The sequence below is a fragment of the Oncorhynchus masou genome, chromosome 29, assembly GCF_036934945.1.
Source record: "Oncorhynchus masou masou isolate Uvic2021 chromosome 29, UVic_Omas_1.1, whole genome shotgun sequence".
NCBI lineage: Eukaryota > Metazoa > Chordata > Actinopteri > Salmoniformes > Salmonidae > Oncorhynchus > Oncorhynchus masou.
The window spans coordinates 62899304-62927039 of NC_088240.1; the positions used below are offsets into that span (position 1 = coordinate 62899304).

The 27736-nt window shown below is 47.0% G+C and overlaps 1 protein-coding gene across 1 annotated transcript in view; it reads left to right on the top strand.

The window, feature by feature from the left end:
- LOC135520227 (synaptic vesicle glycoprotein 2A-like) overlaps positions 1–27736 on the top strand; it is a 71826-nt gene that overhangs the window by 38317 nt on the left and 5773 nt on the right. Inside the window, exons 3-10 of the mRNA XM_064945626.1 lie at positions 15858–16038; positions 16382–16533; positions 16868–17001; positions 17241–17330; positions 17766–17873; positions 25496–25584; positions 25974–26138; positions 26358–26491. Of these exons, the coding sequence (XP_064801698.1) occupies positions 15858–16038; positions 16382–16533; positions 16868–17001; positions 17241–17330; positions 17766–17873; positions 25496–25584; positions 25974–26138; positions 26358–26491 (1053 nt within the window). The remainder of the gene's footprint in view (positions 1–15857; positions 16039–16381; positions 16534–16867; positions 17002–17240; positions 17331–17765; positions 17874–25495; positions 25585–25973; positions 26139–26357; positions 26492–27736) is intronic.

The following is a 27736-nucleotide window of genomic DNA, read 5'->3' on the forward strand; positions in this document are numbered from 1 at the left end:
GAGACATGGAAGACCGGGTGAACGCGACGAAGATAGCGCGGGAGAAGAAGTCGCACTGCGACAGGATTAATGACCTGAGAAATACGGAACGGACCAATGAACCGCGGGGCCAACTTGCGAGAAGCTGTCTTAAGGGGAAGGTTCTGAGTGGAGAGCCATACTCTCTGACCGCAACAATATCTAGGACTCTTGGTCCTACGCTTATTAGCGGCCCTCACAGTCTGCGCCCTATTACGGCAAAGTGCCGACCTGACCCCCTTCCAGGTGCGCTCGCAACGCTGGACAAAAGCCTGAGCGGAGGGACGCAGGACTCGGCGAGCTGAGATGAGAACAGCGGAGGCTGGTACCCGAGGCTACTCTGAAAAGGAGATAGACCGGTAGCAGACGAGGGAAGCGAGTTGTGGGCGTACTCTGCCCAGGGGAGCTGTTCTGACCAAGACGCAGGGTTACGAAAAGAAAGACTGCGTAAAATGCGACCAACAGTCTGATTGGCCCGTTCGGCTTGACCGTTAGACTGGGGATGAAAGCCGGACGAGAGACTGACGGAAGCCCCAATCAAACGGCAAAACTCCCTCCAAAATTGAGACGTGAACTGCGGGCCTCTGTCGGAAACGACGTCAGACGGAAGGCCATGAATTCGGAAAACATTCTCGATAATGATCTGAGCCGTCTCCTTAGCAGAAGGGAGCTTATCGAGAGGAATGAAATGAGCCGCCTTAGAGAATCTATCGACAACCGTAAGAATAACTGTCTTCCCCGCTGATGAAGGCAGTCCGGTGATAAAATCTAAAGCGATGTGAGACCACGGTCGAGAGGGAATGGGAAGCGGTCTGAGACGGCCGGCAGGAGGAGAGTTCCCAGATTTAGTCTGCGCGCAGACCGAACAAGCGGCGACAAATCGACGCGCGTCACGTTCCCGAGTGGGCCACCAGAAACGCTGGCGAATGGAAGCGAGCGTACCCCGAACGCCGGGGTGGCCGGCTAACTTGGCAGAGTGGGCCCACTGAAGAACGGCCGGACGAGTAGGAACGGGAACGAACAGAAGGTTCCTAGGACAAGCTCGCGGCGACGGAGTGTGAGCGAGTGCTTGCTTTACCTGCCTCTCAATTCCCCAGACAGTCAACCCGACAACACGCCCGTCAGGAGAATCCCCTCGGGGTCGGTGGAGACCTCAGAAGAACTGAAGAGACGAGATAAAGCATCAGGCTTGGTGTTTTTTGAGCCCGGACGATAAGAAATAACAAACTCGAAACGAGCGAAAAACAGAGCCCAACGAGCCTGACGCGCATTAAGTCGTTTGGCTGAACGGATGTACTCAAGGTTCCTATGGTCAGTCCAAACGACAAAAGGAACGGTCGCCCCCTCCAACCACTGTCGCCATTCGCCTAGGGCTAAGCGGATGGCGAGCAGTTCGCGATTACCAACATCATAGTTACGTTCTGACGGCGATAAGCGATGAGAGAAAAACGCGCAAGGATGGACCTTGCCGTCAGAGAGAGAGCGCTGAGAAAGAATGGCTCCCACGCCCACCTCTGACGCGTCAACCTCAACAACAAACTGACTAGAGATGTCAGGTGTAACAAGAATAGGTGCGGATGTAAAACGATTCTTAAGAAGATCAAGCTCCCTGGGCGGAAACGGACCACTTAAAGCACGTCTTAACAGAAGTAAGGGCTGTGAGGGGAGCTGCCACCTGACCGAAATTACGGATGAAACGACGATAGAAATTAGCGAAGCCCAGAAAGCGCTGCAGCTCGACGCGTGACTTAGGAACGGGCCAATCAATGACAGCCTGGACCTTAGCGGGATCCATCTTAATGCCCTCAGCGGAAATAACGGAACCGAGAAAAGGGACAGAGGCGGCATGAAAAGTGCACTTCTCAGCCTTCACATAAAGACAGTTCTCCAAAAGGCGCTGGAGGACGCGTCGCACGTGCTGAACATGAATCGAGAGAGACGGTGAAAAAATCAGGATATCGTCCATGTAAACGAAAACAAAAATGTTCAGCATGTCTCTCAGGACGTCGTTAACTAGTGCCTGAAAGACAGCTGGAGCGTTAACGAGGCCGAAAGGAAGAACCCGGTATTCAAAGTGCCCTAACGGAGTGTTAAACGCCGTCTTCCACTCGTCCCCCTCCCTGATGCGCACGAGATGGTAGGCGTTACGAAGGTCCAATTTGGTGAAAAACCTGGCTCCCTGCAGGATCTCGAAGGCTGAAGACATAAGGGAAGCGGATAACGATTCTTAACTGTTATGTCATTCAGCCCTCGATAATCCACGCATGGGCGCAGGGACCCGTCCTTCTTCTGAACAAAAAAAAACCCCGCTCCGGCGGGAGAGGAGGAGGAGACTATGGTACCGGCGTCGAGCGAAACCGACAAATAATCCTCGAGAGCCTTACGTTCGGGAGCCGACAGAGAGTATAATCTACCCCGGGGGAGTAGTTCCCGGAAGGAGATCAATACTACAGTCATACGACCGGTGTGGAGGGAGAGAAGTGGCCTTGGAACGACTGAACACCGTGCGCAGATCGTGATACTCCTCCGGCACCCCTGTCAAATCGCCAGGCTCCTCCTGTGAAGAAGAGACAGAGGAAACAGGAGGGATAGCAGACATTAAACAGGTCACATGACAAGAAACATTCCAGGATAGGATAGTATTACTAGACCAATTAATAGAAGGGTTATGGCGCACTAGCCAGGGATGACCCAAAACAACAGGTGTAAAAGGTGAACGAAAAATTAAAAAAATGGTTTCGCTATGATTACCAGAGACAGTGAGGGTTAAAGGCAGCGTCTCACGCTGAATCTTGGGGAGAGAACTACCATCTAAAGCGAACAAGGCCGTGGGCTCCCTAACTGTCTGAGAGGAATGTCATGTTCCCGAGCCCAGGTCTCGTCCATAAAACAGCCCTCCGCCCCAGAGTCTATCAAGGCACTGCAGGAAGCAGATGAACCGGGCCAGCGGAGATGGACCGGAAAGGTAGTGCGTGATCCAGAAGGAGAGGGCCTGAGTAGTTGCGCTCACCAGTAGCCCTCCTCTTACTGATGAGCTCTGGCTTTTACTGGACATGAGGTGACAAAATGACCAGCGGAGCCGCAGTAGAGACAGAGGCGATTGGTGATTCTCCGTTCCTTCTCCTTGGCCGAGATGCGGATACCCCCAGCTGCATAGGCTCAGCATCCGAGCCGGCGGAGGAGGGTGGCAGTGATGCGGCAGGTGGCAGTGATGTGGAGAGGGGAGCAACGGAGAACGCGAGCTCCTTTCCACGAGCTCGGCGACGAAGATCAAACCGTCGCTCTATGCGAATAGCGAGAGCTATTAAGGAGTCAGACTGGAAGGAACCTCCCGGGAGAGGATCTCATCCTTAACCTCGACGAGGAGACCCTCCAGAAAACGAGCGAGCAAAGCCGGCTCGTTCCAGTCACTAGAGGCAGCGAGTGCGAAACTCAATAGAATAATCCGTTATGGATCGATTCCCCTGACATAGGGAAGACAGGGCCCTGGAAGCCTCCTCCCCAAAAACAGAACGGTCAAAAACCCGTATCATCTCCTCCTTAAAGTCCTGATACTGGTTAATACACTCAGCCCTCGCCTCCCAGATTGCCGTGCCCCACTCACGCGCCCGTCCGGTAAGGAGAGAAATGACGTAGGCGATGCGGGCTGCGCTCCTGGAGTAAGTGTTGGGCTGGAGAGAGAACACCACATCACACTGAGTGAGGAATGAGCGGCACTCAGTGGGCTCCCCAGAGTAACACGGCGGGTTGTTGATCCTGGGCTCCGGAGACTCGGAAACCCTGGAAGTGGGCGGTGGATCGAGGTGGAGTTGGTGAACCTGTCTTGTGAGGTCGGAGACTTGGACGGCCAGGGTCTCAACGGCATGTCGAGCAGCAGACAATTCCTCCTCGTGTCTGCCTAGCATCGCTCCCTGGATCTCGACGGCGGAGTGAAAAGGGTCCGGAGCCGCTGGGTCCATTCTTGGTCTGATTCTTCTGTTATGTACTTGAGTGAAGACCCAAAAGCGGTTTTAACAGAAAACAGAGTTCTTTAATGAAAAACAGGAATGGCATAAATCCTCTTCCAACGTAGTCAATGGAACAAAAAGAACGTTAGTATAATGCAGGATGCACCTGCCAGGCAGACTCCGACAGGATAGGACAAGGTGGAAGCAAACGGGACGACAGCTTGCTTCTGGCATCAAAAACACAAACAAGAATCAGACACTGAAAGTAGCAGGAACAGAGAGAGAAATAGAGACCTAATCAGAGGGGAAGAGAGAACAGGTGGGAAAGAGTGAATGAGCTAGTTAGGGGAGATGTAGAACAGCTGAAGAATGAGAGACAGAGAAGGTAACCTAAAAAGACCAGCAGAGAGAGACAGAGTAATGGTCCTGTATTTGGCTCCATCCATCTTCCCATCAATTTTAACCATCTTCCCTGTCCCTGCTGAAGAAAAGCAGGCCCAAACCATTATGCTGCCACCACCATGTTTGACAGTGGGGATGGTGTGTTCAGGGTTATGGGCTGTGTTGCTTTTACGCCAAACATAACGTCTTGCATTGTTGCCAAAAAATTCAATTTTGGTTTCATCTGACCAGAGCACCTTCTTCCACATGTTTGGTGTGTCTCCCAGGTAGCTTGTGGCAAACTTTAAACAACACTTTTTATGGATATCTTTAAGAAATGGCCACTCTTCCATAAAGGCCAGATTTGTGCAATATACGACTGATTGTTGTCCTATGGACAGAGTCTCCCACCTCAGCTGTAGATCTCTGCAGTTCATCCAGAGTGATCATGGGCCTCTTGGCTGCATCTCTGATCAGTCTTCTCCTGGTATGAGCTGAAAGTTTAGAGGGACGGCCAGGTCTTGGTAGATTTGCAGTGGTCTGATACTCCTTCCATTTCAATATTATCGCTTGCACAGTGCTCCTTGGGATGTTTAAAGCTTGGGAAATCTTTTGTATCCAAATCCGGATTTAAACTTCTTCACAACAGTATCTCGGACCTGCCTGGTGTGTTCCTTGTTCTTCATGATGCTCTCTGCGCTTTTAACGGACCTCTGAGACTATCACAGTGCAGGTGCATTTATACGGAGACTTGATTACACACAGGTGGATTGTATTTATCATCATTAGTCATTTAGGTCAACATTGGATCATTCAGAGATCCTCACTGAACTTCTGGAGAGAGTTTGCTGCACTGAAAGTAAAGGGGCTGAATAATTTTGCACGCCCAATTTTTCCGTTTTTGATTTGTTAAAAAAAAGTTTGAAATATCCAATAAATGTCGTTCCACTTCATGATTGTGTCCCACTTGTTGTTGATTCTTCACAAAAAAATACAGTTTTATATCTTTATGTTTGAAGCCTGAAATGTGGCAAAAGGTCGCAAAGTTCAAGGGGGCCGAATACTTTCGCAAGGCACTGTATGTACGGCAGGACCAAATCAGAGAGATAGTTAGGAGCAAGCCCATATAATGCTTTGTAGGTTAGCAGTAAAACCTTGAAATCAGCCCTTGCTTTGACAGGAAGCCAGTGTAGGGTAGCTAGCACTGGAGTAATATGATCACATTTTTTGGTTCTAGTCAGGATTCTAGCAGCCGTATTTAGCACTAACTGAAGTTTATTTAGTGCTTTATCCGGGTAGCCGGAAAGTAGAGCATTGCAGTAGTCTAACCTAGAAGTGACAACCTCTCTCCATCACCATTACATTCTCCTCTCTTGTTGATCGGCCAAAAGTCATACTGATCCATATTGATTATTTTATCAATGGCAGTTTTCGCTCATATTTAGATTAATTCAGTGAATGATCATATAGACTCCACATAACACCGACATAGAGATGACTCATTTGACCTCCAGTCATGCATGTGTGGGTTGTTTTCTAGTCGACATATGGCATGTGTGCATACTTTCGTATGTAATGGGTGTGTAGGTATGGACCCAGCACTGACACTCCCCCACATGTGCTCTGGCAGGCGTATATGTCTGTGTTTGTGTCTGTGTGAACTGTATGTCTGGTCTCTGGCTGACGACTGGCTTGCATGTGTATCTCTCTCGCTCTCTCTCTCTATGTCCCTCACTGGGTCTCTGTACGTGCTGTGTTGGGGGAGCCAGTATGGAAACAAGGCCCTTGGTCTCTCCCCTGTTACACAACATGCCTGACTCATGCTGGAGTGCTTCACTCGTGTATGCCACTGTGCCGCCCATGGGTCCTAGTGTCCTCGCTGTTCCCTCCTCCCTGACTGCCATTGTATTAGTAGTCAGAATCGACCGCTGTTAGTGTTGTCAAGAAGCCAGTCTCTTTAACCTGACGCACTCTGGCGGAACCACACCGTGTATGTGTGTGTCTGTGTGTGTGTGCGGCAATGACCATAATATATTCCCCCAATCCAGCAGCGGTAAGTATCCACATTAGTCAAAGAGGTGAATTTGGAAATCGTGACACTGTGCTTGGAACATCCATTTTTTTCACGGAAGACAGAAAGGTGCATGGCTACGGATGCATTGTTACATTTCTCTGTACAGAACACAAATGGAGAATCTTTGGTTGCCATTTCACGGTAGTACTGTCTGCCGCTCAGCAAGAGATTTCTGGGGAACTGCTGGAGATGTAGCTGTAAGATTTCACTGTCAGACAGATTCAACACAGTTGAGCAGATGCACATCATTTCTACTGACATACAATATCAAGACTCCATTTTCTAAAATGATACCATTGTGTCTTGTTGACAGTGTGGTTATATTCAAACCGTTAGTCGTGGTGCCTTTTCTCTTCACCGTGGTTATGCTTTCAAGGTGGATGTTAACATAGCCATAACCTTGGGAAAATTGACATTGTCCCCTTTGGTCTTGTCATTGTGTGCTTGTCTCTTGTTTTCAGATAGCTCGGCTGGTAGCCCTGAGGGTAAAGAGAACCTTTCTCTCCCGGTGTCTCCTTTGGTCTTGTCATTGTGTGCTTGTCTCTTGTTTTCAGATAGCTCGGCTGGTAGCCCTGCAGGTAAAGAGAACCTTTCTCTCCCGGTGTCTCCTTGGCCTTTAGACAACATGGCACAAACTGCTTAGCATATCAACGGAAGGGTGGGAGAGATGGAAGGAGGGAGAGAGGGATGATTAAAAAAAGGGCTGGACCGTGACAGCAGAGCAGAGGTGTGTCTGTTTTACTCAGCAAAGCAAGGAGGAACATGGTTAGCATTTAAGGGACTGTGAAAGCAGTGTGTTAGCATATTAGCAATGGAAGGTGTAGAGCTTTTTAGCAAGGGTAGAGTCATGATAGCATTTAGTGATGCATGATGGATATAGTAGTGTATTAGAAAACGATCTTAGCATTGGTAGTATTATATTAGCATTCTGAATATTTTAGGGAACAGAATGTCCTATGTTCAGTGTGCAACATGAACATTTTAACAGTGTACAGCAAAGTAGGAAGCATTTTAGCTTTTGCAAAGAAACAGTAACACCATGATAGATTTATACTGCTTTTATACACGAGGGGACATAATTTGTGAGAGCAGTAGCATTTTGACTGTAATGGTGATGGTCAACTAAATCAACTGGCACAATGCTCTCTACTCTATGATGGATCCTCTGCCCCTGGCTCACTCAAAAGCCCTGTACGCTCTCGCAGAAATGAGCTATTAATAGTGCCCCCCTTAACTCCCCTTCCCACACACACACGTGTGCGCACACACACACACACACACACACACACACACACACGCACACGCACACGCACACGCACACGCACACGCACACACACACACACACACACACACACACACACACACACACACACACACACACACACACACACACACACACACACTCCTCCATAGCCCTGCAGCCTCAGTGAGCCTCACCACGCTGCAGTTCGCAGATTGTGGACTCCCTCCTCTCATCACTCTCTCTCTCTCTTCTCCTCCTCTCCCCTCCCCTATTTTCTCTTTTGAATCATGTGGAGCACAGCTGTCTGGAAGGCTCCTCCTACCTCTCTCTCTCTCTGGCTCTCTCTCTCTCCCATCTCTCTCTCTAACTGCCTCCCATGAGAGTCTCCCCTACTGTTTCCGTGATCCTCTTGGGTACAGTAAACAGATTCAACTTTGGTTAACAACAGCACTCAGAGTTGGCAGAATGATAACAGACCACCACCATTGGATGCAAGTCGGCACCACAGAATTAATATCGTAATAAACTCACTCAATTATGCATCAATGAAAAATAAACATTAGCGATGTTTATGAGTGCTACTTTAGGCTACTGTATGTTTCATCATGGGATCCGTAGCCAATATGCCACAATTTGTAAAATGCCTAATATGAAGTATGGAAGGGGTATCATGGCAGAATTCACAAGCCATCTGTGAATATCTTCTCAACTATAGCATTTTTTTTTGTGAGTGTGGATATTTTATACAGTTGCCATTGGCAACCTTTATTTTAACATTGCAAATAATTTATTTTGTCAGATCTACTATTTTTAGACCTGTTTGCGTTTTTAATATTCTCCCGCTGTATTAGTAATAAAAGGCCTGTAGATGTATTTTTCAGGCTGTGTCAGACTGACTCAATTCACCAGGAACAATCTCTCACAACATTAAAAGATAAAGCATTTATCTCACCCTATGTGATTTCCTCTGTGGCTGGGCTATTGCATTCCGGCCAGTCCCTGGGATGTGCTGCTGACTGTGGCTGTGATAGCCTTGGTGGCTAACTTGACGACAGAAATACAGATTTAGAGGCTACTTTTGACCAGAACTCTGTGACCAAAGCCCTATGGGCCCTGTTCAAAATAAGTGCACTATACAGGAAGTAGGGCACCATTTGGGAAGCATTGAGCAGTACAGTGAGTGCTAGGATAGATTGAAGATCAGCACCACAGACAGCTCCCCCGGCAGAGCTCTGCTCCCCATATAGGCCAGGGAAGAGAGGGAGAGAGGCACAGCCACCCAGGCCACTGGCTGCCACTGATACTGCATTGCGGCGATGGCTTTCAAGCTCAGTCATCATCACCAGCTCCCTCCTGCCGCTCAGGCCTATTGTTAAAGCGGGGGACACACGACGGCGTTGACAGCTGCCTCTCTACACCGTCGCTGCACAAACAGAGATAAAGGTCTCGTACACACCTCCTAGCACGAGGAAGAAAGTCACCTTCAGACCCATCTAACACACACACACACACACACACACACACACACACACACACACACACACACACACACACACACACACACACACACACACACACACATACAGCTGAAGGGGAAGGCGGTGGGACACCCAACATCACACAGGTGTCTAACTCACCAACAACACAGTGCTTCTGTACTGTTAGACTTGGTACCATGAAATCGCTATTTCAACGTCAGCCTACACTGACCCTGCATTCAACTCCAACACTAATTAGCTTCCTAGCCTTAGCTGATATTATAGATCCCATGTACCCATTATGGGCTTGTTGACTTATCTGTGTGAATGGGCCCATAGTGTGGTCAGTGTGTGTGAGTCATCGTGATGGTGTATTTACACCACTGAGGTATAAAAAGAACTTGAGACTGTATGTCTGTGGTATACACACATACGACAGACATACAGTACACACAAGCGGGTCTGAATTGATGTCTGTGGTATGTGTGTACAAATTGTGCTTGTGAGAATGCGTTTAAGAATGTTGTGCCAGTTACCGAAAAGGTTGCTGGTTCGAATCCCGTAGATGACTAGGTGAAAAATCTGTCCAAGTGCCCTTGAGCAAGGCACTTAGCCCTAATTGCTCCTGCAAGTTGCTCTGGATGAGAGCATCTGCTAAATGACTAAAATGTAAAAAGAAAGAGAATCCTTTGGCAGATCTCACTCACCAGTGACTGACATTGGATTTGTGTGTGTTAATAATATACTGTTGGAGTGTGTGTGGATGTCTTCAAATACAATTGTTTATATACAGTTCCAGTCAAAAGTTTGGGCACACCTACTCATTCAAGGGATTTCATTTACTATTTTCTCCATTATAGGATAATAGTGAAGACATTACGACTATGAAATAACACATATGGAATCATGTACTAACCAAAGAAGTGGAAAACAAATTAAAATATATTTTAGATTTTAGATTCTTCAAAGTAGCCACCCTTTGCCTTGATGACAGCTTTGCACACTCTTGGCATTCTCTCAACCAACTTCATGAGGAATGCTTTTCCAACAGTCTTGAAGGAGTTCCCACATATGCTGAGCACTTGTTGGTTGCTTTTCCTTCACTCTGCGGTCCAACTCATCCCAAACCATCTCAGTTGGGTTGAGGTCGTGTGATTGTGGAGGCCAGGTCATCTGATGCAGCACTCCATCACTCTCCTTCTTGGTCAAATAGCCCTTACACAGCCTGGAGGTGTGTTGGGTCATTGTCCTGTTTAAAAACAAAGGATAGTCCCACAAACTGCAAACCAGATGGGATGGTGTATTGCTGCAGATTGCTGTGTTAGCCATGCTGTATAAGTGTGCCTTGAATTCTAAATAAATCACAGACAAAATCACAGACAGTGTCACCAAAATTAACACAGGTGTAAGTGTTGACGAGGACAAGGCTGGAGATCTCTCTGTCATGCTTATTGAGTTGGAATAACAGACTGGAAGCTTCAAAAGGAGGGTGATGTTTGCAATCATTGTTTTTCCTCTATCAACCATGGTTGCCTGCAAGGAAACACGTGCCGTCATCATTGCTTTGAACAAAAAGGGCTGGATATTGGCAAGGATATTGCTGCCAGTAAGATTGCACCTAAATCAACCATTTATTGGATCATCATGAACTTCAAGGAGAGTGGTTCAATTGTTGTGAAGAAGGCTTCAGGGCGCCCAGGAAAGTCCAGCAAGCGCCAGGACCGTCTCCTAAAGTAGATTCAGTTGCGGGATCGGGGCACCACCAGTACAGAGCTTGCTCAGGAATGGCAGCAGGAAGGTGTAAGTGCATCTGCACGCACAGTGAGGCGAAGACTTTTGGAGGGTGGCCAGGTGTCAAGAAGGGCAGCAAAGAAGCCACTTATCTCCAGAAAAAACATCAGGGACAGACTGATATTCTGCAAAAGGTACAGGGATTGGACTGCTGAGGACCGGGGTAAAGTCATTTTCTCTGATGAATCCCCTTTTTCCGATTGTTTGGGGCATCCGGAAAAAAGCTTGTCCGGAGAAGACAAGGTGAGAGCTACCATCAGTCCTGTGTCATGCCAACAGTAAAGAATCCTGAGACCATTCATGTGTGGGGTTGCTTCTCAGCCAAGGGAGTGGGCTCACTCACAATTTTGCCTAAGAACACAGCCATGAATAAAGAATGGTACCAACACATCCTCTGAGTGCAACTTCTCCCAGCCATCCAGGAACAGTTTGGTGATGAACAATGCCTTTTCCAGCATGAGGGAGCACCTTGCCATAAGGCAAAAGTGATAACTAAGTGGCTCCGGGAACAAAACCTTGATATTTTGGGTCCATGGCCAGGAAACTCCCCAGACCTTAATCCCATTGAGAACTTGTGGTCAATCCTCAAGAGGCAGGTGGACAAACAAAACCCCACAAATTCTGACAAACTCCAAGCATTGATTTTGCAAGAATGTGCTGCCATCAGTCAGGATGTGGCCCAGAAGTTAATTGACAGCATGCCAGGGCGGATTGCAGAGGTCTTGAAAAATAAGGGTCAACACTGCAAATATTGACTCTTTGCATCAACTTCATGTAATTGTCAATAAAAGCCTTTGACACTTATGAAATGCTTGTAATTATTCCTTCAGTATTCCATAGTAACATCTGACAAAAATATCTAAAGACACTGAAGCAGCAAACTTTGTGGAAATTAATATTTGTGTCATACTCAAACCTTTTGGTCACGACTGTACAGGGGGTACCGAAACAGAGTCAATGTGCGGGAGCACTGGTTATTTGAGGTAGTATATACATGTAGTTAGAGTTATTAAAGTGACTATGCATAGATGACAACAGAGAGTAGTAGTGGTGTAAAGAGGGGGGGGCACTGCAAGTAGTCTGGGTAGCCATTTGACTAGATGTTCAGGAGTCTTATGTCTTGGGGGAAGAAGCTGTTTAAAAGCTTCTTGGACCTAGACTTTGCGCTCCGGTACCACTGGCCATGCGGTAGTAGAGAGAACAGTCTATGACTAACGTGGCTGGAGTCTTTGACAATTTTTAGGGCCTTCCTTTGACACCGCCTGGTATAGAGGTCCTGGATGGCAGGAACTGGGCCGTACTGGGCCGTTAGCACTACCCTCTGTAGTGCCTTTGCGGTCGGAGGCCGAGCAGTTGCCATTCCAGGCAGTGATGCAACCAGTCAGGATGCTCTCGGTGGTGCAGCTGTAGAACCTTTTGAGGATCTGAGGACCCATGCCAAATATTTTCAGTCTCCTTAGGGGGAATACGTTTTTGTCGTGCGCACTTCACAACTGTCATGGGGTGCTTGGACCATGTTAGTTTGTTGGTGATGTGGACACCAAGGGACTTGAAGCTCTCAACCTGCTCCACTGCAGCCCCGTCGATGAGAATGGGGGCGTGCTCAGTCCTCTTTTTCCTGTAGTCCACAATCATCTCCTTTGTCTTGATCACGCTGACGGAGAGGTTGGTGTCATTGCACCACACGGCCAGGTCTCTGACCTCCTTGCTATAGGCTGTCTCGTTGTTGTCGGTGATCAGGCCTACCACTGTTGTGTCAAGCCAATGACTGATGTGGTGTTCTCCTCAATGCCATCGGAGGAATCCCGGAACATATTCCAGTCTGTGGTAGCAAAACAGTCCTGTAGCTTAGCATCTGCTTCATCTGACCACTTCTTTTTATTGATCTAGTCACTAGTACTTCCTGCTTTAATTTTTGCTTGTAAGCAGGAATCAGGAGGATGGAATTATGGTCAGATTTGCCAAATGGAGGGTGAGGGAGAGCTTTGTTTGCATCTCTGTATGTGGAGTATAGGTGGTCCGGAGTTCTTTTCCCCCTGGTTGCACATTTAACATGCTGATAGAAATTTGGTAAAACTGATTTAAGTTTCCCAGCATTAAAGTCCCCGGCTACTAGGAGCGCCGCCTCTGGGCGAGCGTTTTCTTGTTTGCTTATGCCGGAATACAGCTCATTCAATGCTGTCTGAGTGCCAGCCTCTGACTGTGGTGGTATATAAACAGCTGCAAAGAATATAGATTATAACTCTATATAGATGAAACACCCATTCAGGTGTAGGATCTTAATTTGAACCAGTTTTCTGTAGCATCCTGCCACAATAGGAAATGCGAATTATTATGTGGATTATAATGAATGCACATTTTGTAGGGGTTGATAGATTTTAATTAAGGGAAAATCAAGTCTGAAAGTCTTTTAAAGTGGAAAATGAAATTCTAATCTACGCGTTTTTTCCCCCTGCAAAGTTCTCCTGCAACGGGGCGATCAAATTAAGATCCTACACCTGCTTTCTGAGACGCTTGACACATATGTCCCCTGATGTGTAATAATGTTAAAGGATACAACATTCTTTAATACATTTTTGTGGTAGAAGAAGCAATTGTGTATCTGTCCGATGAGACTGTCTAGTTAGCTAGATTAAGGATTGCCTGGAACTCTATCAAGAGCTAAACTGAATGAAATGTCAATGAATGTATTGATCCATACTATAAAATACAATGAAAGGAACAGGCTTGGAACCTCTTACCCTGGCAATTTGCCTGGCAAACTCATGGGTACACTCTCAATGGCTGCCTGGTATTGTGATGCAATCATTTACATGGTAATGTAAACTGAGCAAAAAATAAGAGTCCCTTTTTCAGGACCCTGTCTTTCAAAGATAATTCGTAATAATCCAAATAACTTCACAGATCTTCATTGTAAAGGGTTTTAACACTGTTTCCCATGATTGTTCAATGAACCATAAACAATTAATGAACATGCACCTGTGGAATGGTTGTTAAGACACTAACAGCTTACAGACGGTAGGCAATTAAGGTCACAGTTATGAAAACTTAGGACACTAAAGAGGCCTTTCTACTGACTCTGAAAAACACCAAAAGAAAGATGCCCAAGGTCCCTGCTCATCTGCACGTGGCATGAACGTGCCTTGGGCATGCTGCAATGAGGCATGAGGACTGCAGATGTGGCCAAGGCAATACATTGCAATGTCCGTGCTGTGAGACGCCTAAGACAGAGCTACAGGAAGACAGGACGGACAGCTGATCGTCCTCGCAGTGGCAGACCACGTGTACCAACATCTGCAAAGGATCGGTACATCCAAACATCACACCTGCGGTACAGATACAGGATGGCAACAACAACTGCCCGAGTTACACCAGGAACACACAATCCTTCCATCAGTGCTCAGACTGTCTGCAATAGGCTGAGAGAGGCTGGACTGAGGGCTTGTAGGCCTGTTGTAAGGCAGGTCCTCACCAGATATCACCGGCAACAACATTGCCTATGGGCACCAACCCACCGTCGCTGGACCAGACAGGATTGGCAAAAAGTACTCTTCACTGATGAGTCGCGGTTTTGTCTCACCAGGGGTGATGGTCGGATTCGCGTTTATCGTCGAAGGAATGAGCATTACACCAAGGCCTGTACTCTGGAACGGGATCGATCTGGAGGTGGAGGGTCTGTCATGGTCTGGGACGGTGTGTCACAGCATCATTGGACTGAGCTTGTTGTCCTTGCAGGCAATCTCAACACTGTGCGTTGAAGGGAAGACATCCTCCTCCCTGATGTGGTGCCCTTCCTGCAGGCTCATGCTGACATGACCCTCCAGCATGACAATGTCACCAGCCATACTGCTCGTTCTATGCTTGATTTCCTGCAAGACAGGAATGCCAGTGTTCTGCCATGGCCAACGAAGAGCCCGGATCTCAATCCCATTGAGCACATCTGGGACCTGTCGGATCAGAGGGTGAGGACTAGGGTCATTCCCCCCAGAAATGTCCGGGAACTTGCAGGTGCCTTGGTGGAAGAGTGAGGTAACATCTCACAGCAAGAACTGGCAAATCTGGTCCAGTCCATGAGGAGGAGATGCACTGCAGTACTTAATGCAGCTGGTGTCCACACCAGAGACTGACTGTTACTTTTGATTTTGACCATCCCTTTGTTCAGGGACACATTATTGCATTTCTGTTAGTCACATGTCTGTGGAACTTGTTCAGTTTATGTCTCAGTTGTTGAATCTTGTTATTTTCATACAAATATTTACACATGTTAAGTTTGCTGGGAAACAAATGCATTTGACAGTGAGACAATGTTTCTTTTTTTGCTGAGTTTAGAATGTTCATTCACATGATGCTAACTGATGTGGCTCATTTTTGTTGAGTTGAGTCAAAAAATCACGGCAGAGATTAATGGGTACACTTCCTGCTTTTACTTCCTGATTTGCTCCTATGGGTACACTCACAATGGCTGTCCACCCATTACACCATCATTGACTTGAATGGGGACACCCGTTCCATCCATTCTATTTCTATGATCCATACACTTTTAGAAAAATAGGTGCTATCTAGAATCTAAAGGGGTTCTTCGTCTGTCCCCATAAGAGAACCCTTTGAAAAACCCTTTTTCGTTCCGGGTAGAACACTTTTATTTCCAGGTAGAACCCCTTTGGGTTCCATGTAGAACCCTTTACACAGAGGGTTCTACATGGACCCCAAAATAGTTCTACCTGGAACCAAAAAGTGTTCTCCTATGGGGACAGCAAAATAAACATTTTGGAACCCTTTTTTATAATAACCCTGATAGGTATTAATAACCTTCTCTCTCCCCCTCCATCCCTATATTCCCTCTCACCTTTTCTCCTCTTTCTCTCTCTCTCTCCCTTGTTCTCCTTCCCACTTCCCCACCCCTTCTCTCTCTCTCCCTCTTTCAGGTCTTATTGTGTACTTGGGGATGATGGTGGGGGCCTTCCTGTGGGGCGGGCTGGCCGACCGGATTGGACGGCGACAGACCCTCCTCATCTCCCTCTCCATCAACAGTGTGTTTGCCTTCTTCTCCTCCTTCGTTCAAGGATACAGCTCCTTCCTTTTATGCCGTCTGCTGTCCGGTGTGGGGTAAGGAAGCACGCTGTGTCACACACCCCTTCTCCTCTGAGAACAACTCGGCTATAAATACTAGTGCCGACTGTAAATTATGCCAAAATTAATGTGCCCTACAATGACTCCCAAAGCTGGAAGTCTGAAAGCGATCCCAGCTTGGTTAAATCAACTGGATGAAATGTGTATGAAGCCTATCTATTATTGATGTTGACAATGTTATTGTGCTGGCACAGATAATTTAAATGGCTTAATAGCCTGAAGAGACTTTATTACCTCTCTTTCTCTCTGTCTCTATTTCTCTCTCTCTCTCCTCCCGCTTTATCCCTCTCTCTGTCTCCCTCTCTCTCCCTCTCTGCAGCATCGGTGGCTCCATCCCCATCGTGTTCTCCTACTATTCTGAGTTCCTGGCCCAGGAGAAGAGAGGAGAGCACCTCAGCTGGCTCTGCATGTTCTGGATGATCGGTGGCATCTACGCCTCTGCAATGGCCTGGGCCATCATCCCCCACTATGGTGAGAAATGTCAATGAACCAATCAACCTACCAGTCAATCACTCAATGAATCAATCAACAAATCAGTGAGTCGGGTTGGGGGGTTGTTCGTCGGTCAATGTTCGTCGGTTCATTTCTACCACCCCAGAGTGAAATGTGGTTTCCAAGCAAAGGTTATACATTCTGTACATTTAAATACAATTGAATGCACACTGTTTATACACACAGAAACAATCATTACATTCTTTGTTATGCTCCTATCAAACATGGATGCATATGCTTATCGTCCTGTATTCTGCTCTCTGATATGACCCTTGCACCATAGTTCTTCAACCTCTGTATGTCCCTGTCCCAGGCTGGAGTTTCCAGATGGGCTCTGCGTACCAGTTCCACAGCTGGCGTGTCTTTGTGTTAGTGTGTGCCTTCCCCTCTGTGGCAGCCATCTCTGCCCTCACCACAATGCCCGAGAGCCCACGCTTCTTCCTGGAGGTCAGTCCACCAACCACCAATGAAAATATAACTAAAAATCATAGTAGCTACCCAAGGCATCGTTTATCATCTTGGGTTAAACTTGGGACTTACTGCTGTGTTTGAATATAATGACACCTACAGTAGCTACCTTCAATATACAGCTGCTGGGATCCTGATTATCCTAATATATATACTATAATGAGTTCCTATTTATTTAGCTATTCATTAGACAAATGTGTCTGTCTTGTCTGTTGTAGAATGGGAAACACGATGAGGCTTGGATGATTCTGAAACAGGTCCATGACACCAACATGAGGGCGAAGGGCTACCCAGAGAGGGTCTTCTCTGTGAGTGACACACACACACACACACACACACACACACACACACACACACACACACACACACACACACATGCACACACACACACACACACACACACACACACACACATGCACACACACACACACGCACACACACATGCACACACAGTACAATCAGACACATCTAGTCTATGAAGTGAAGCAGTCTTTTATTCAGAGAAAAGAAATGAGGGGACATTTTTATATTCATGAATCATTTAGCAAATCCTGCCTCTGAGCAAACACAGCCTGTCTCATACATTTACAGTAAGGAGGACCCTTGTTCAATTTGCATGAATTAGCTTGAACTTATTAGTTATTTGAGGATGAATTAACGTCTGAATTATGCTTTGATAAACTTGTTTAGGGAGTAATTATGTTAAGGAAGTTAGTGTGACTGAGTTGTGTTGTTGCCCCTAGGTGACCACCATCAAGACAGTTAAGCAGATGGATGAGCTGGTGGACATGGGAGAGGGCACCGCCTGGCACCAGAGATGGAGGATGAAGCTGGCTGACCTGTTCAACCAGGTAACATACTCTACCTTAATAACCTGTTCAACCAGGAAACATACTCTACCTTAATAACCTGTTCAACCAGGAAACATACTCTACCTTAATAACCTGTTCAACCAGGTAACATACTCTACCTTAATAATCTGTTCAACCAGGTAACATACTCTACCTTAATAATCTGTTCAACCAGGTAACATACTCTACCTTAATAACCTGTTCAACCAGGTAACATACTCTACCTTAATAACCTGTTCAACCAGGAAACATACTCTACCTTAATAACCTGTTCAACCAGGAAACATACTCTACCTTAATAACCTGTTCAACCAGGGACATACTCTACCTTAATAACCTGTTCAGCCAGGTAACATACTCTACCTTAATAACCTGTTCAACCAGGTAACATACTCTACCTTAATAACCTGTTCAACCAGGTAACATACTCAACCTTAACCTGTTCAACCAGGTAACATACTCTACCTTAACCTGTTCAACCAGGTAACATACTCTACCTTAACCTGTTCAACCAGGAAACATACTCTTCCTTAATAACCTGTTCAACCAGGTAACATACTCTACCTTAATAACCTGTTCAACCAGGAAACATACTCTACCTTAATAACCTGTTCAACCAGGTAACATACTCTACCTTAATAACCTGTTCAACCAGGTAACATACGCTACCTTAATAACCTGTTCAACCAGGTAACATACTCTACCTTAATAACCTGTTCAACCAGGTAACATACTCTACCTTAATAACCCGTTCAACCAGGTAACATACTCTACCTTAATAACCTGTTCAACCAGGTAACATACTCTACCTTAATAATCTGTTCAACCAGGTAACATACTCTACCTTAATAACCTGTTCAACCAGGTAACATACGCTACCTTAATAACCTGTTCAACCAGGTAACATACTCTACCTTAACCTGTTCAACCAGGTAACATACTCTACCTTAACCTGTTCAACCAGGTAACATACTCTACCTTAACCTGTTCAACCAGGTAACATACTCTACCTTAACCTGTTCAACCAGGTACCATACTCTACCTTAACCTGTTCAACCAGGTACCATACTCTAACTTAACCTGTTCAACCAGGTACCATACTCTAACTTAACCTGTTCAACCAGGTACCATACTCTAACTTAACCTGTTCAACCAGGTACCATACTCTACCTTAACCTGTTCAACCAGGTACCATACTCTAACTTAACCTGTTCAACCAGGTACCATACTCTAACTTAACCTGTTCAACCAGGTACCATACTCTACCTTAACCTGTTCAACCAGGTACCATACTCTAACTTAACCTGTTCAACCAGGTACCATACTCTACCTTAACCTGTTCAACCAGGTACCATACTCTACCTTAACCTGTTCAACCAGGTACCATACTCTAACTTAACCTGTTCAACCAGGTACCATACTCTACCTTAACCTGTTCAACCAGGTAACATACTCTACCTTAACCTGTTCAACCAGGTAACATACTCTACCTTAACCTGTTCAACCAGGTACCATACTCTACCTTAACCTGTTCAACCAGGTACCATACTCTACCTTAACCTGTTCAACCAGATAACATAATCTACCTTAACCTGTTCAGAGACGATTGTAATGTTTCACTTGCTCTCCTAAGGATCTTTGGTCAACTGGGGCTAAATTGAGTGAATAGTTTAACAAGAATGGGAGGATTATCCTTCCTTCTTCTTCTTCTACAGTTTGAATGCTCATCATTGGTCTAACAAAAATGTGCTATGTTCTAGCTAAACTAAATAGTATCTGTATACCCCAAAAACATGTTTTATTGTCACATATACCAGATAGGTGCAGTGAAATGTGTTGGTTTACAGGGTCAAACATAGTAGTCCAGCTCCCCTGGAGCAAATTAGGGTTAAGCACCTTGATCAAGGGCAGATCGACCGATTTTTCACCTTGTTGGCTCAGGTATTCAAACCAGCGACCTTTCTGTGACTGGCCCAACGCTCTAACCGCTAGGCTACCTTCCGCCTATAGTCTCACATACCTCTCTGATAGGCAATCACCACTGCTATTACTGTTATGTACTTGAGTGAAGACCCAAAAGCGGTTTTAACAGAAACAGAGTTCTTTTAATGAAAAAACAGGAATGGCATAGATCCTCTTCCGACGTTGTCAATGGAACAAAAGATAGTTAGTAGAGTGCAGTATGCACCTGCCAGGCAGACTCCGACAGGATAGGACTAGGTGGAAGCAAACGAGACGATAGCTTGCTTCTGGCATGAGAAACACAAACGAGAATCTGACACCGAAAGTAGCAGGAACAGAGAGAGAAATAGAGACCTAATCAGAGGGAAAAAAGGGAACAGGTGGGGAAAGGGTGAATGAGCTAGTTAGGGGAGATGAGGAGCAGCTGGAGAAGGAGAGAAAGAGAAGGTAACCTAATAAGACCAGCAGAGAGAGACAGAGTGAAGAGAAAGGACAGGAACAGACATAATAAGACATGACAGTACCCCCCCCCACTCACCGAGCGCCTCCTGGCGCACTCGAGGAGGAAACCTGGCGGCAACGGAGGAAATCATCGATCAGCGAACGGTCCAGCACGTCCCGAGAGGGAACCCAACTCCTCTCCTCAGGACCGTACCCCTCCCAATCCACTAGGTACTGATGACCACGGCCCCGAGGACGCATGTCCAAAATCTTACGAACCCTGTAGATAGGTGCGCCCTCGACAAGGATGGGGGGAGGGACGAGCGGGGCGCGAAGAACGGGCTTAACACAGGAGACATGGAAGACCGGGTGAACGCGACGAAGATAGCGCGGAGAAGAAGTCGCACTGCGACAGGATTAATGACTTGAGAAATACGGAACGGACCAATGAACCGCGGAGTCAACTTGCGAGAAGCTGTCTTAAGGGAAGGTTCTGAGTGGAGAGCCATACTCTCTGACCGCAACAATATCTAGGACTCTTGGTCCTACGCTTATTAGCGGCCCTAACAGTCTGCGCCCTATTACGGCAAAGTGCCGACCTGACCCCCTTCCAGGTGCGCTCGCAACGCTGGACAAAAGCCTGAGCGGAGGGGACGCAGGACTCGGCGAGCTGAGATGAGAACAGCGGAGGCTGGTACCCGAGGCTACTCTGAAAAGGAGATAGACCGGTAGCAGACGAAGGAAGCGAGTTGTGGGCGTACTCTGCCCAGGGGAGCTGTTCTGACCAAGACGCAGGGTTACGAAAAGAAAGACTGCGTAAGATGCGACCAACAGTCTGATTGGCCCGTTCGGCTTGACCGTTAGACTGGGGATGAAAGCCGGACGAGAGACTGACGGAAGCCCCAATCAAACGGCAAAACTCCCTCCAAAATTGAGACGTGAACTGCGGGCCTCTGTCTGAAACGACGTCTGACGGAAGGCCATGAATTCGGAAAACATTCTCGATAATGATCTGAGCCGTCTCCTTAGCAGAAGGGAGCTTAGCGAGAGGAATGAAATGAGCTGCCTTAGAGAATCTATCGACAACCGTAAGAATAACTGTCTTCCCCGCTGATGAAGGCAGTCCGGTGATAAAATCTAAAGCGATGTGAGACCACGGTCGAGAGGGAATGGGAAGCGGTCTGAGACGGCCGGCAGGAGGAGAGTTCCCAGATTTAGTCTGCGCGCAGACCGAACAAGCAGCGACAAAACGACGCGCGTCACGTTCCCGAGTGGGCCACCAGAAACGCTGGCGAATGGAAGCGAGCGTACCCCGAACGCCGGGGTGGCCGGCTAACTTGGCAGAGTGGGCCCACTGAAGAACGGCCGGACGAGTAGGAACGGGAACGAACAGAAGGTTCCTAGGACAAGCTCGCGGCGACGGAGTGTGAGCGAGTGCTTGCTTTACCTGCCTCTCAATTCCCCAGACAGTCAACCCGACAACACGCCCCTCAGGGAGAATCCCTCGGGGTCGGTGGAGACCTCAGAAGAACTGAAGAGACGAGATAAAGCATCAGGCTTGGTGTTTTTGAGCCGGGACGATAAGAAATAACAAACTCGAAACGAGCGAAAAACAGAGCCCAACGAGCCTGACGCGCATTAAGTCGTTTGGCTGAACGGATGTACTCAAGATTCCTATGGTCAGTCCAAACGACAAAAGGAACGGTCGCCCCCTCCAACCACTGTCGCCATTCGCCTAGGGCTAAGCGGATGGCGAGCAGTTCGCGATTACCAACATCATAATTACGTTCTGACGGCGATAAGCGATGAGAGAAAAACGCGCAAGGATGGACCTTGCCGTCAGAGAGGGAGCGCTGAGAAAGAATGGCTCCCACGCCCACCTCTGACGTGTCAACCTCAACAACAAACTGTCTAGAGATGTCAGGTGTAACAAGAATAGGTGCGGATGTAAAACGATTCTTGAGAAGATCAAAAGCTCCCTGGGCGGAAACGGACCACTTAAAGCACGTCTTAACAGAAGTAAGGGCTGTGAGGGGAGCTGCCACCTGACCGAAATTACGGATGAAACGACGATAGAAATTCGCGAAGCCAAGAAAGCGCTGCAGCTCGACGCGTGACTTAGGAACGGGCCAATCAATGACAGCCTGGACCTTAGCGGGATCCATCTTAATGCCCTCAGCGGAAATAACGGAACCGAGAAAAGGGACAGAGGAGGCATGAAAAGTGCACTTCTCAGCCTTCACATAAAGACAGTTCTCCAAAAGGCGCTGGAGGACGCGTCGCACGTGCTGAACATGAATCGGGAGAGACGGTGAAAAAATCAGGATATCGTCCATGTAAACGAAAACAAAAATGTTCAGCATGTCTCTCAGGACGTCGTTAACTAGTGCCTGAAAGACAGCTGGAGCGTTAACGAGGCCGAAAGGAAGAACCCGGTATTCAAAGTGCCCTAACGGAGTGTTAAACGCCGTCTTCCACTCGTCCCCCTCCCTGATGCGCACGAGATGGTAGGCGTTACGAAGGTCCAATTTGGTGAAAAACCTGGCTCCCTGCAGGATCTCGAAGGCTGAAGACATAAGAGGAAGCGGATAACGATTCTTAACTGTTATGTCATTCAGCCCTCGATAATCCACGCATGGGCGCAGGGACCCGTCCTTCTTCTGAACAAAAAAAAACCCCGCTCCGGCGGGAGAGGAGGAGGAGACTATGGTACCGGCGTCGAGCGATACAGATAAATAATCCTCGAGAGCCTTACGTTCGGGAGCCGACAGAGAGTATAATCTACCCCGGGGGAGTAGTTCCCGGAAGGAGATCAATACTACAGTCATACGACCGGTGTGGAGGGAGAGAAGTGGCCTTGGAACGACTGAACACCGTGCGCAGATCGTGATACTCCTCCGGCACCCCTGTCAAATCACCAGGCTCCTCCTGTGAAGAAGAGACAGAGGAAACAGGAGGGATAGCAGACATTAAACAGGTCACATGACAAGAAACATTCCAGGATAGAATAGTATTACTAGACCAATTAATAGAAGGGTTATGGCGCACTAGCCAGGGATGACCCAAAACAACAGGTGTAAAAGGTGAACGAAAAATTAAAAAAGAAATGGTTTCGCTATGATTACCAGAGACAGTGAGGGTTAAAGGCAGCGTCTCATGCTGAATCTTGGGGAGAGAACTACCATCTAAAGCGAACAAGGCCGTGGAATCCCTTAACTGTCTGAGAGGAATGTCATGTTCCCGAGCCCAGGTCTCGTCCATAAAACAGCCCTCCGCCCCAGAGTCTATCAAGGCACTGCAGGAAGCAGATGAACCGGGCCAGCGGAGATGGACCGGAAAGGTAGTGCAGGATCTTGAAGGAGAGACCTGAGTAGTTGCGCTCACCAGTAGCCCTCCTCTTACTGATGAGCTCTGGCTTTTACTGGGCATGAGGTGACAAAATGACCAGCGGAGCCGCAGTAGAGACAGAGGCGGTTGGTGATTCTCCGTTCCTTCTCCTTGGCCGAGATGCAGATACCCCCCAGCTGCATAGGCTCAGCATCCGAGCCGGCGGAGGAGGGTGGCAGTGATGCGGCAGGTGGCAGTGATGCGGAGAGGGGGGCAACGGAGAAAGCGAACTCCTTTCCACGAGCTCGGCGACGAAGATCAAACCGTCGCTCTATGCGAATAGCGAGAGCTATTAAGGAGTCCAGACTGGAAGGAACCTCCCAGGAGAGAATCTCATCCTTAACCTCGGCGAGGAGACCCTCCAGAAAACGAGCGAGCAAAGCCGGCTCGTTCCAGTCACTAGAGGCAGCGAGAGTGCGAAACTCAATAGAATAATCCGTTATGGATCGATTCCCCTGACATAGGGAAGACAGGGCCCTGGAAGCCTCCTCCCCAAAAACAGAACGGTCAAAAACCCGTATCATCTCCTCCTTAAAGTCCTGATACTGGTTAATACACTCAGCCCTCGCTTCCCAGATTGCCGTGCCCCACTCACGCGCCCGTCCGGTAAGGAGAGAAATGACGTAGGCGATGCGGGCTGTGCTCCTGGAGTAAGTGTTGGGCTGGAGAGAGAACACCACATCACACTGAGTGAGGAATGAGCGGCACTCAGTGGGCTCCCCAGAGTAACACGGCGGGTTATTGATCCTGGGCTCCGGAGACTCGGAAACCCTGGAAGTGGGCGGTGGATCGAGGTGGAGTTGGTGAACCTGTCTTGTGAGGTCGGAGACTTGGACGGCCAGGGTCTCAACGGCATGTCGAGCAGCAGACAATTCCTCCTCGTGTCTGCCTAGCATCGCTCCCTGGATCTCGACGGCGGAGTGAAAAGGGTCCGGAGCCGCTGGGTCCATTCTGGTCAGATTCTTCTGTTATGTACTTGAGTGAAGACCCAAAAGCGGTTTTAACAGAAACAGAGTTCTTTTAATGAAAAAACAGGAATGGCATAGATCCTCTTCCGACGTTGTCAATGGAACAAAAGATAGTTAGTAGAGTGCAGGATGCACCTGCCAGGCAGACTCCGACAGGATAGGACTAGGTGGAAGCAAACGAGACGATAGCTTGCTTCTGGCATGAGAAACACAAACGAGAATCTGACACCGAAAGTAGCAGGAACAGAGAGAGAAATAGAGACCTAATCAGAGGGAAAAAAGGGAACAGGTGGGGAAAGGGTGAATGAGCTAGTTAGGGGAGATGAGGAGCAGCTGGAGAAGGAGAGAAAGAGAAGGTAACCTAATAAGACCAGCAGAGAGAGACAGAGTGAAGAGAAAGGACAGGAACAGACATAATAAGACATGACAATTACTATCAAAGAGAACAGAGAAGGTTCATGTTTATATGCTCTTAACTACAGAATGAGAGACTGGAACGATTACATTTACATTTACATTTAAGTCATTTAGCAGACGCTCTTATCCAGAGCGACTTACAAATCGATTGTTTGTATATGAGCCCCCGTTGTTTATAAAGTGCCTGTGTGCAGAGATTACCTAGCTATGTTTACTAGCTGTGTTCACTAGCTATGTTCACGAGCTGTATTTACTAGCTATGTTCACGAGCTGTGTTTACTAGCTATGTTCACTAGCTGTGTTTACTGTTGGCTTCTGTGGAACATGGAACTTTATGTTTATTTAATGTTGTTGTAGATTGTAGAGAGATTTCCTTTGAGATATATTGTTTGCGCGTGTTTGTCCGTTTGTGTGTGTGCGCGTGCGCGCGCGTGTGTGTGTGTGTAGGTGTGGAGCAACTTCCTGGCCATATTCTCTCCTGAGTACCGCCGCACCACTCTCATGATGATGGCTGTGTGGTTCTCTATGTCGTTCAGGTAAAGTCACGCTCCCAAAACTTTTTTCAGGTCATTTACAGCCAAAGTCACATTCACATAGAATGAACTACAGGTATAATAAACTAACTTAACTTCTTGTTTCGATTTTTTGATTATTTGTGTATTAGTATTGTATTTGCGAGGCATTCTGCTGCACTGTTGGAGCTAAAAACATAAGCATTTCACTGCACCTGCTATAACACCTGCATATGTGTGTACGTGACCAATAAACTTTGATTTGATTGTGTCTGACTCACGTGAAAATATCATTTGAAATTACTGATATTGATGATGTAGTTAGTGTCCTATCCCTTCTAAGTGGATTATGTTAAGTTGATCATCATGATCCCTACGTCTGTCTTAACATCCATCTCCCTTCTCTCCCTCAGTTACTATGGGCTGACGGTGTGGTTCCCTGACATGATCAAGTATCTCCAGAAGCAGGAGTACTCCTCGCGCACCAAGGTCTTCATCAAGGAGAAGGTGGAGCACGTCACCTTCAACTTCACCCTGGAGAACCAGGTGCACCGCAACGGAGAGTACTTCAACAACAAGTAGGTCCCCCTTTCCCTCTTCCCTCACCAGTGTTGTCATGGGAACACAGCAGGGTACCAAGCCATTCATACAGGTCAAGGGTCAGTCAGTCATTCTGATGTTAAAACAAACTCTTTATCTCTCTCTCTCTCTCTCTCTCTCTCTCTCTCTTCTCTCTTTCTCTCTTTCTCTCTCTCTGATTCTCTCCCTCTCCCCCTCTGTCTCTCTGTCTCTGACAGGTTTATGAATCTGAAGATGAAGTCCATGGTGTTCGAGGATTCTCTGTTTGAGGAGTGCTACTTTGAAGATATCACCTCCAGCAACACCTTCTTCAAGAACTGCACCTTCATCGCCACCCTCTTCTACAACACAGGTTGGTTGTTTTCAACTCTCTGCTGATGAGTGTTGTATCAGTGTTTATAAGTTGTGAATGTCTTGTTTTGCTTATAAGGGGTTTCCCCTTCATTAACTCATCTAAGTACTGCAATCTCAATTGTGTTAGTGACTTCTGTGTTTGATTGACAGATAAAATACAATTGTATGCCATATTGTTGTCTAAGGAGATAAACATGTCTTATATTGTTCATATAGGTCTTATGCATTTCTTGCTAAGGTGTTAAACCTCTCTTACAGAAACAGAGCAGAGAATCAGCTCCAATTATATTCTTCATACAAGACAAAATGGCTCAATTACCATCACTCTACTCCCTGGCCCTGTAACATAATGAGGCAATGCAGACAGAGAGAGGTATCCTAGCAACACAGCCCCAATGCTATTTTACTTCAGCCTGCAAATTACATAACTGTCAGTCATCTCAAACTGAATGATAGATTTTTCCAAAACAAAGGCAGCCTGCACAAGAAGATGATTCATCTGTATGGCTGATGACAAAAGATGGGCAAAATTGATGAGCTTGAAGTCCTCTCGATCCATCGGCAGAATCCAATTTTTATCTCTGGCATTACAATGATGGAAACCTATTATCAGCCAAACACAAGCCCACAATGGCTTAGTCTCTCTCGCTCTCTCTTTCTCTGTCTCTCTCAAGACGTTATCAGAGCAGTACAATAGTGACTATCTAAATGCCTCCCTCTCGTTCTGTTAGGTGTTTGTCCGTCATTAGGCTAGTCAAGCAATCACTCTGCTGCTATCAATGCCATGCAGGAGCTACTCATTTGCATTTGAATTAAAAAGCCATTTCACTACTACTGCTTTAATGCTTAATCCCTCTGTGCTTTCCCACTAAGAGCTAGAAGCTGCTAGATTGTTGCCATAGTGCAGGATGTTAACCCACTATGGGACCAACCACATGATGGATTTATACTGAGAAGTACAGCAGAGCAAAACCTAGAGGTTGGTGGTCAGAGGTTAGGCTTGGACAGTATGGACACACCAGTCTCTCATGTACAGCAGAATAAAGAATTCAGTATTATGAATGTATTTTATTTTGTAACTCATTGAATATGTGAACCTTACGCCCCAGTTCATATTCTGTCAGTCATCCATTAGAATGACTGTAGTTTATGGTATTGTGTTCATATATCTCATATGAACACAATACCATCATCTCAGCTGATCTCAGCTGACATTAAAGATACCAGCAGTACAGAATGCATT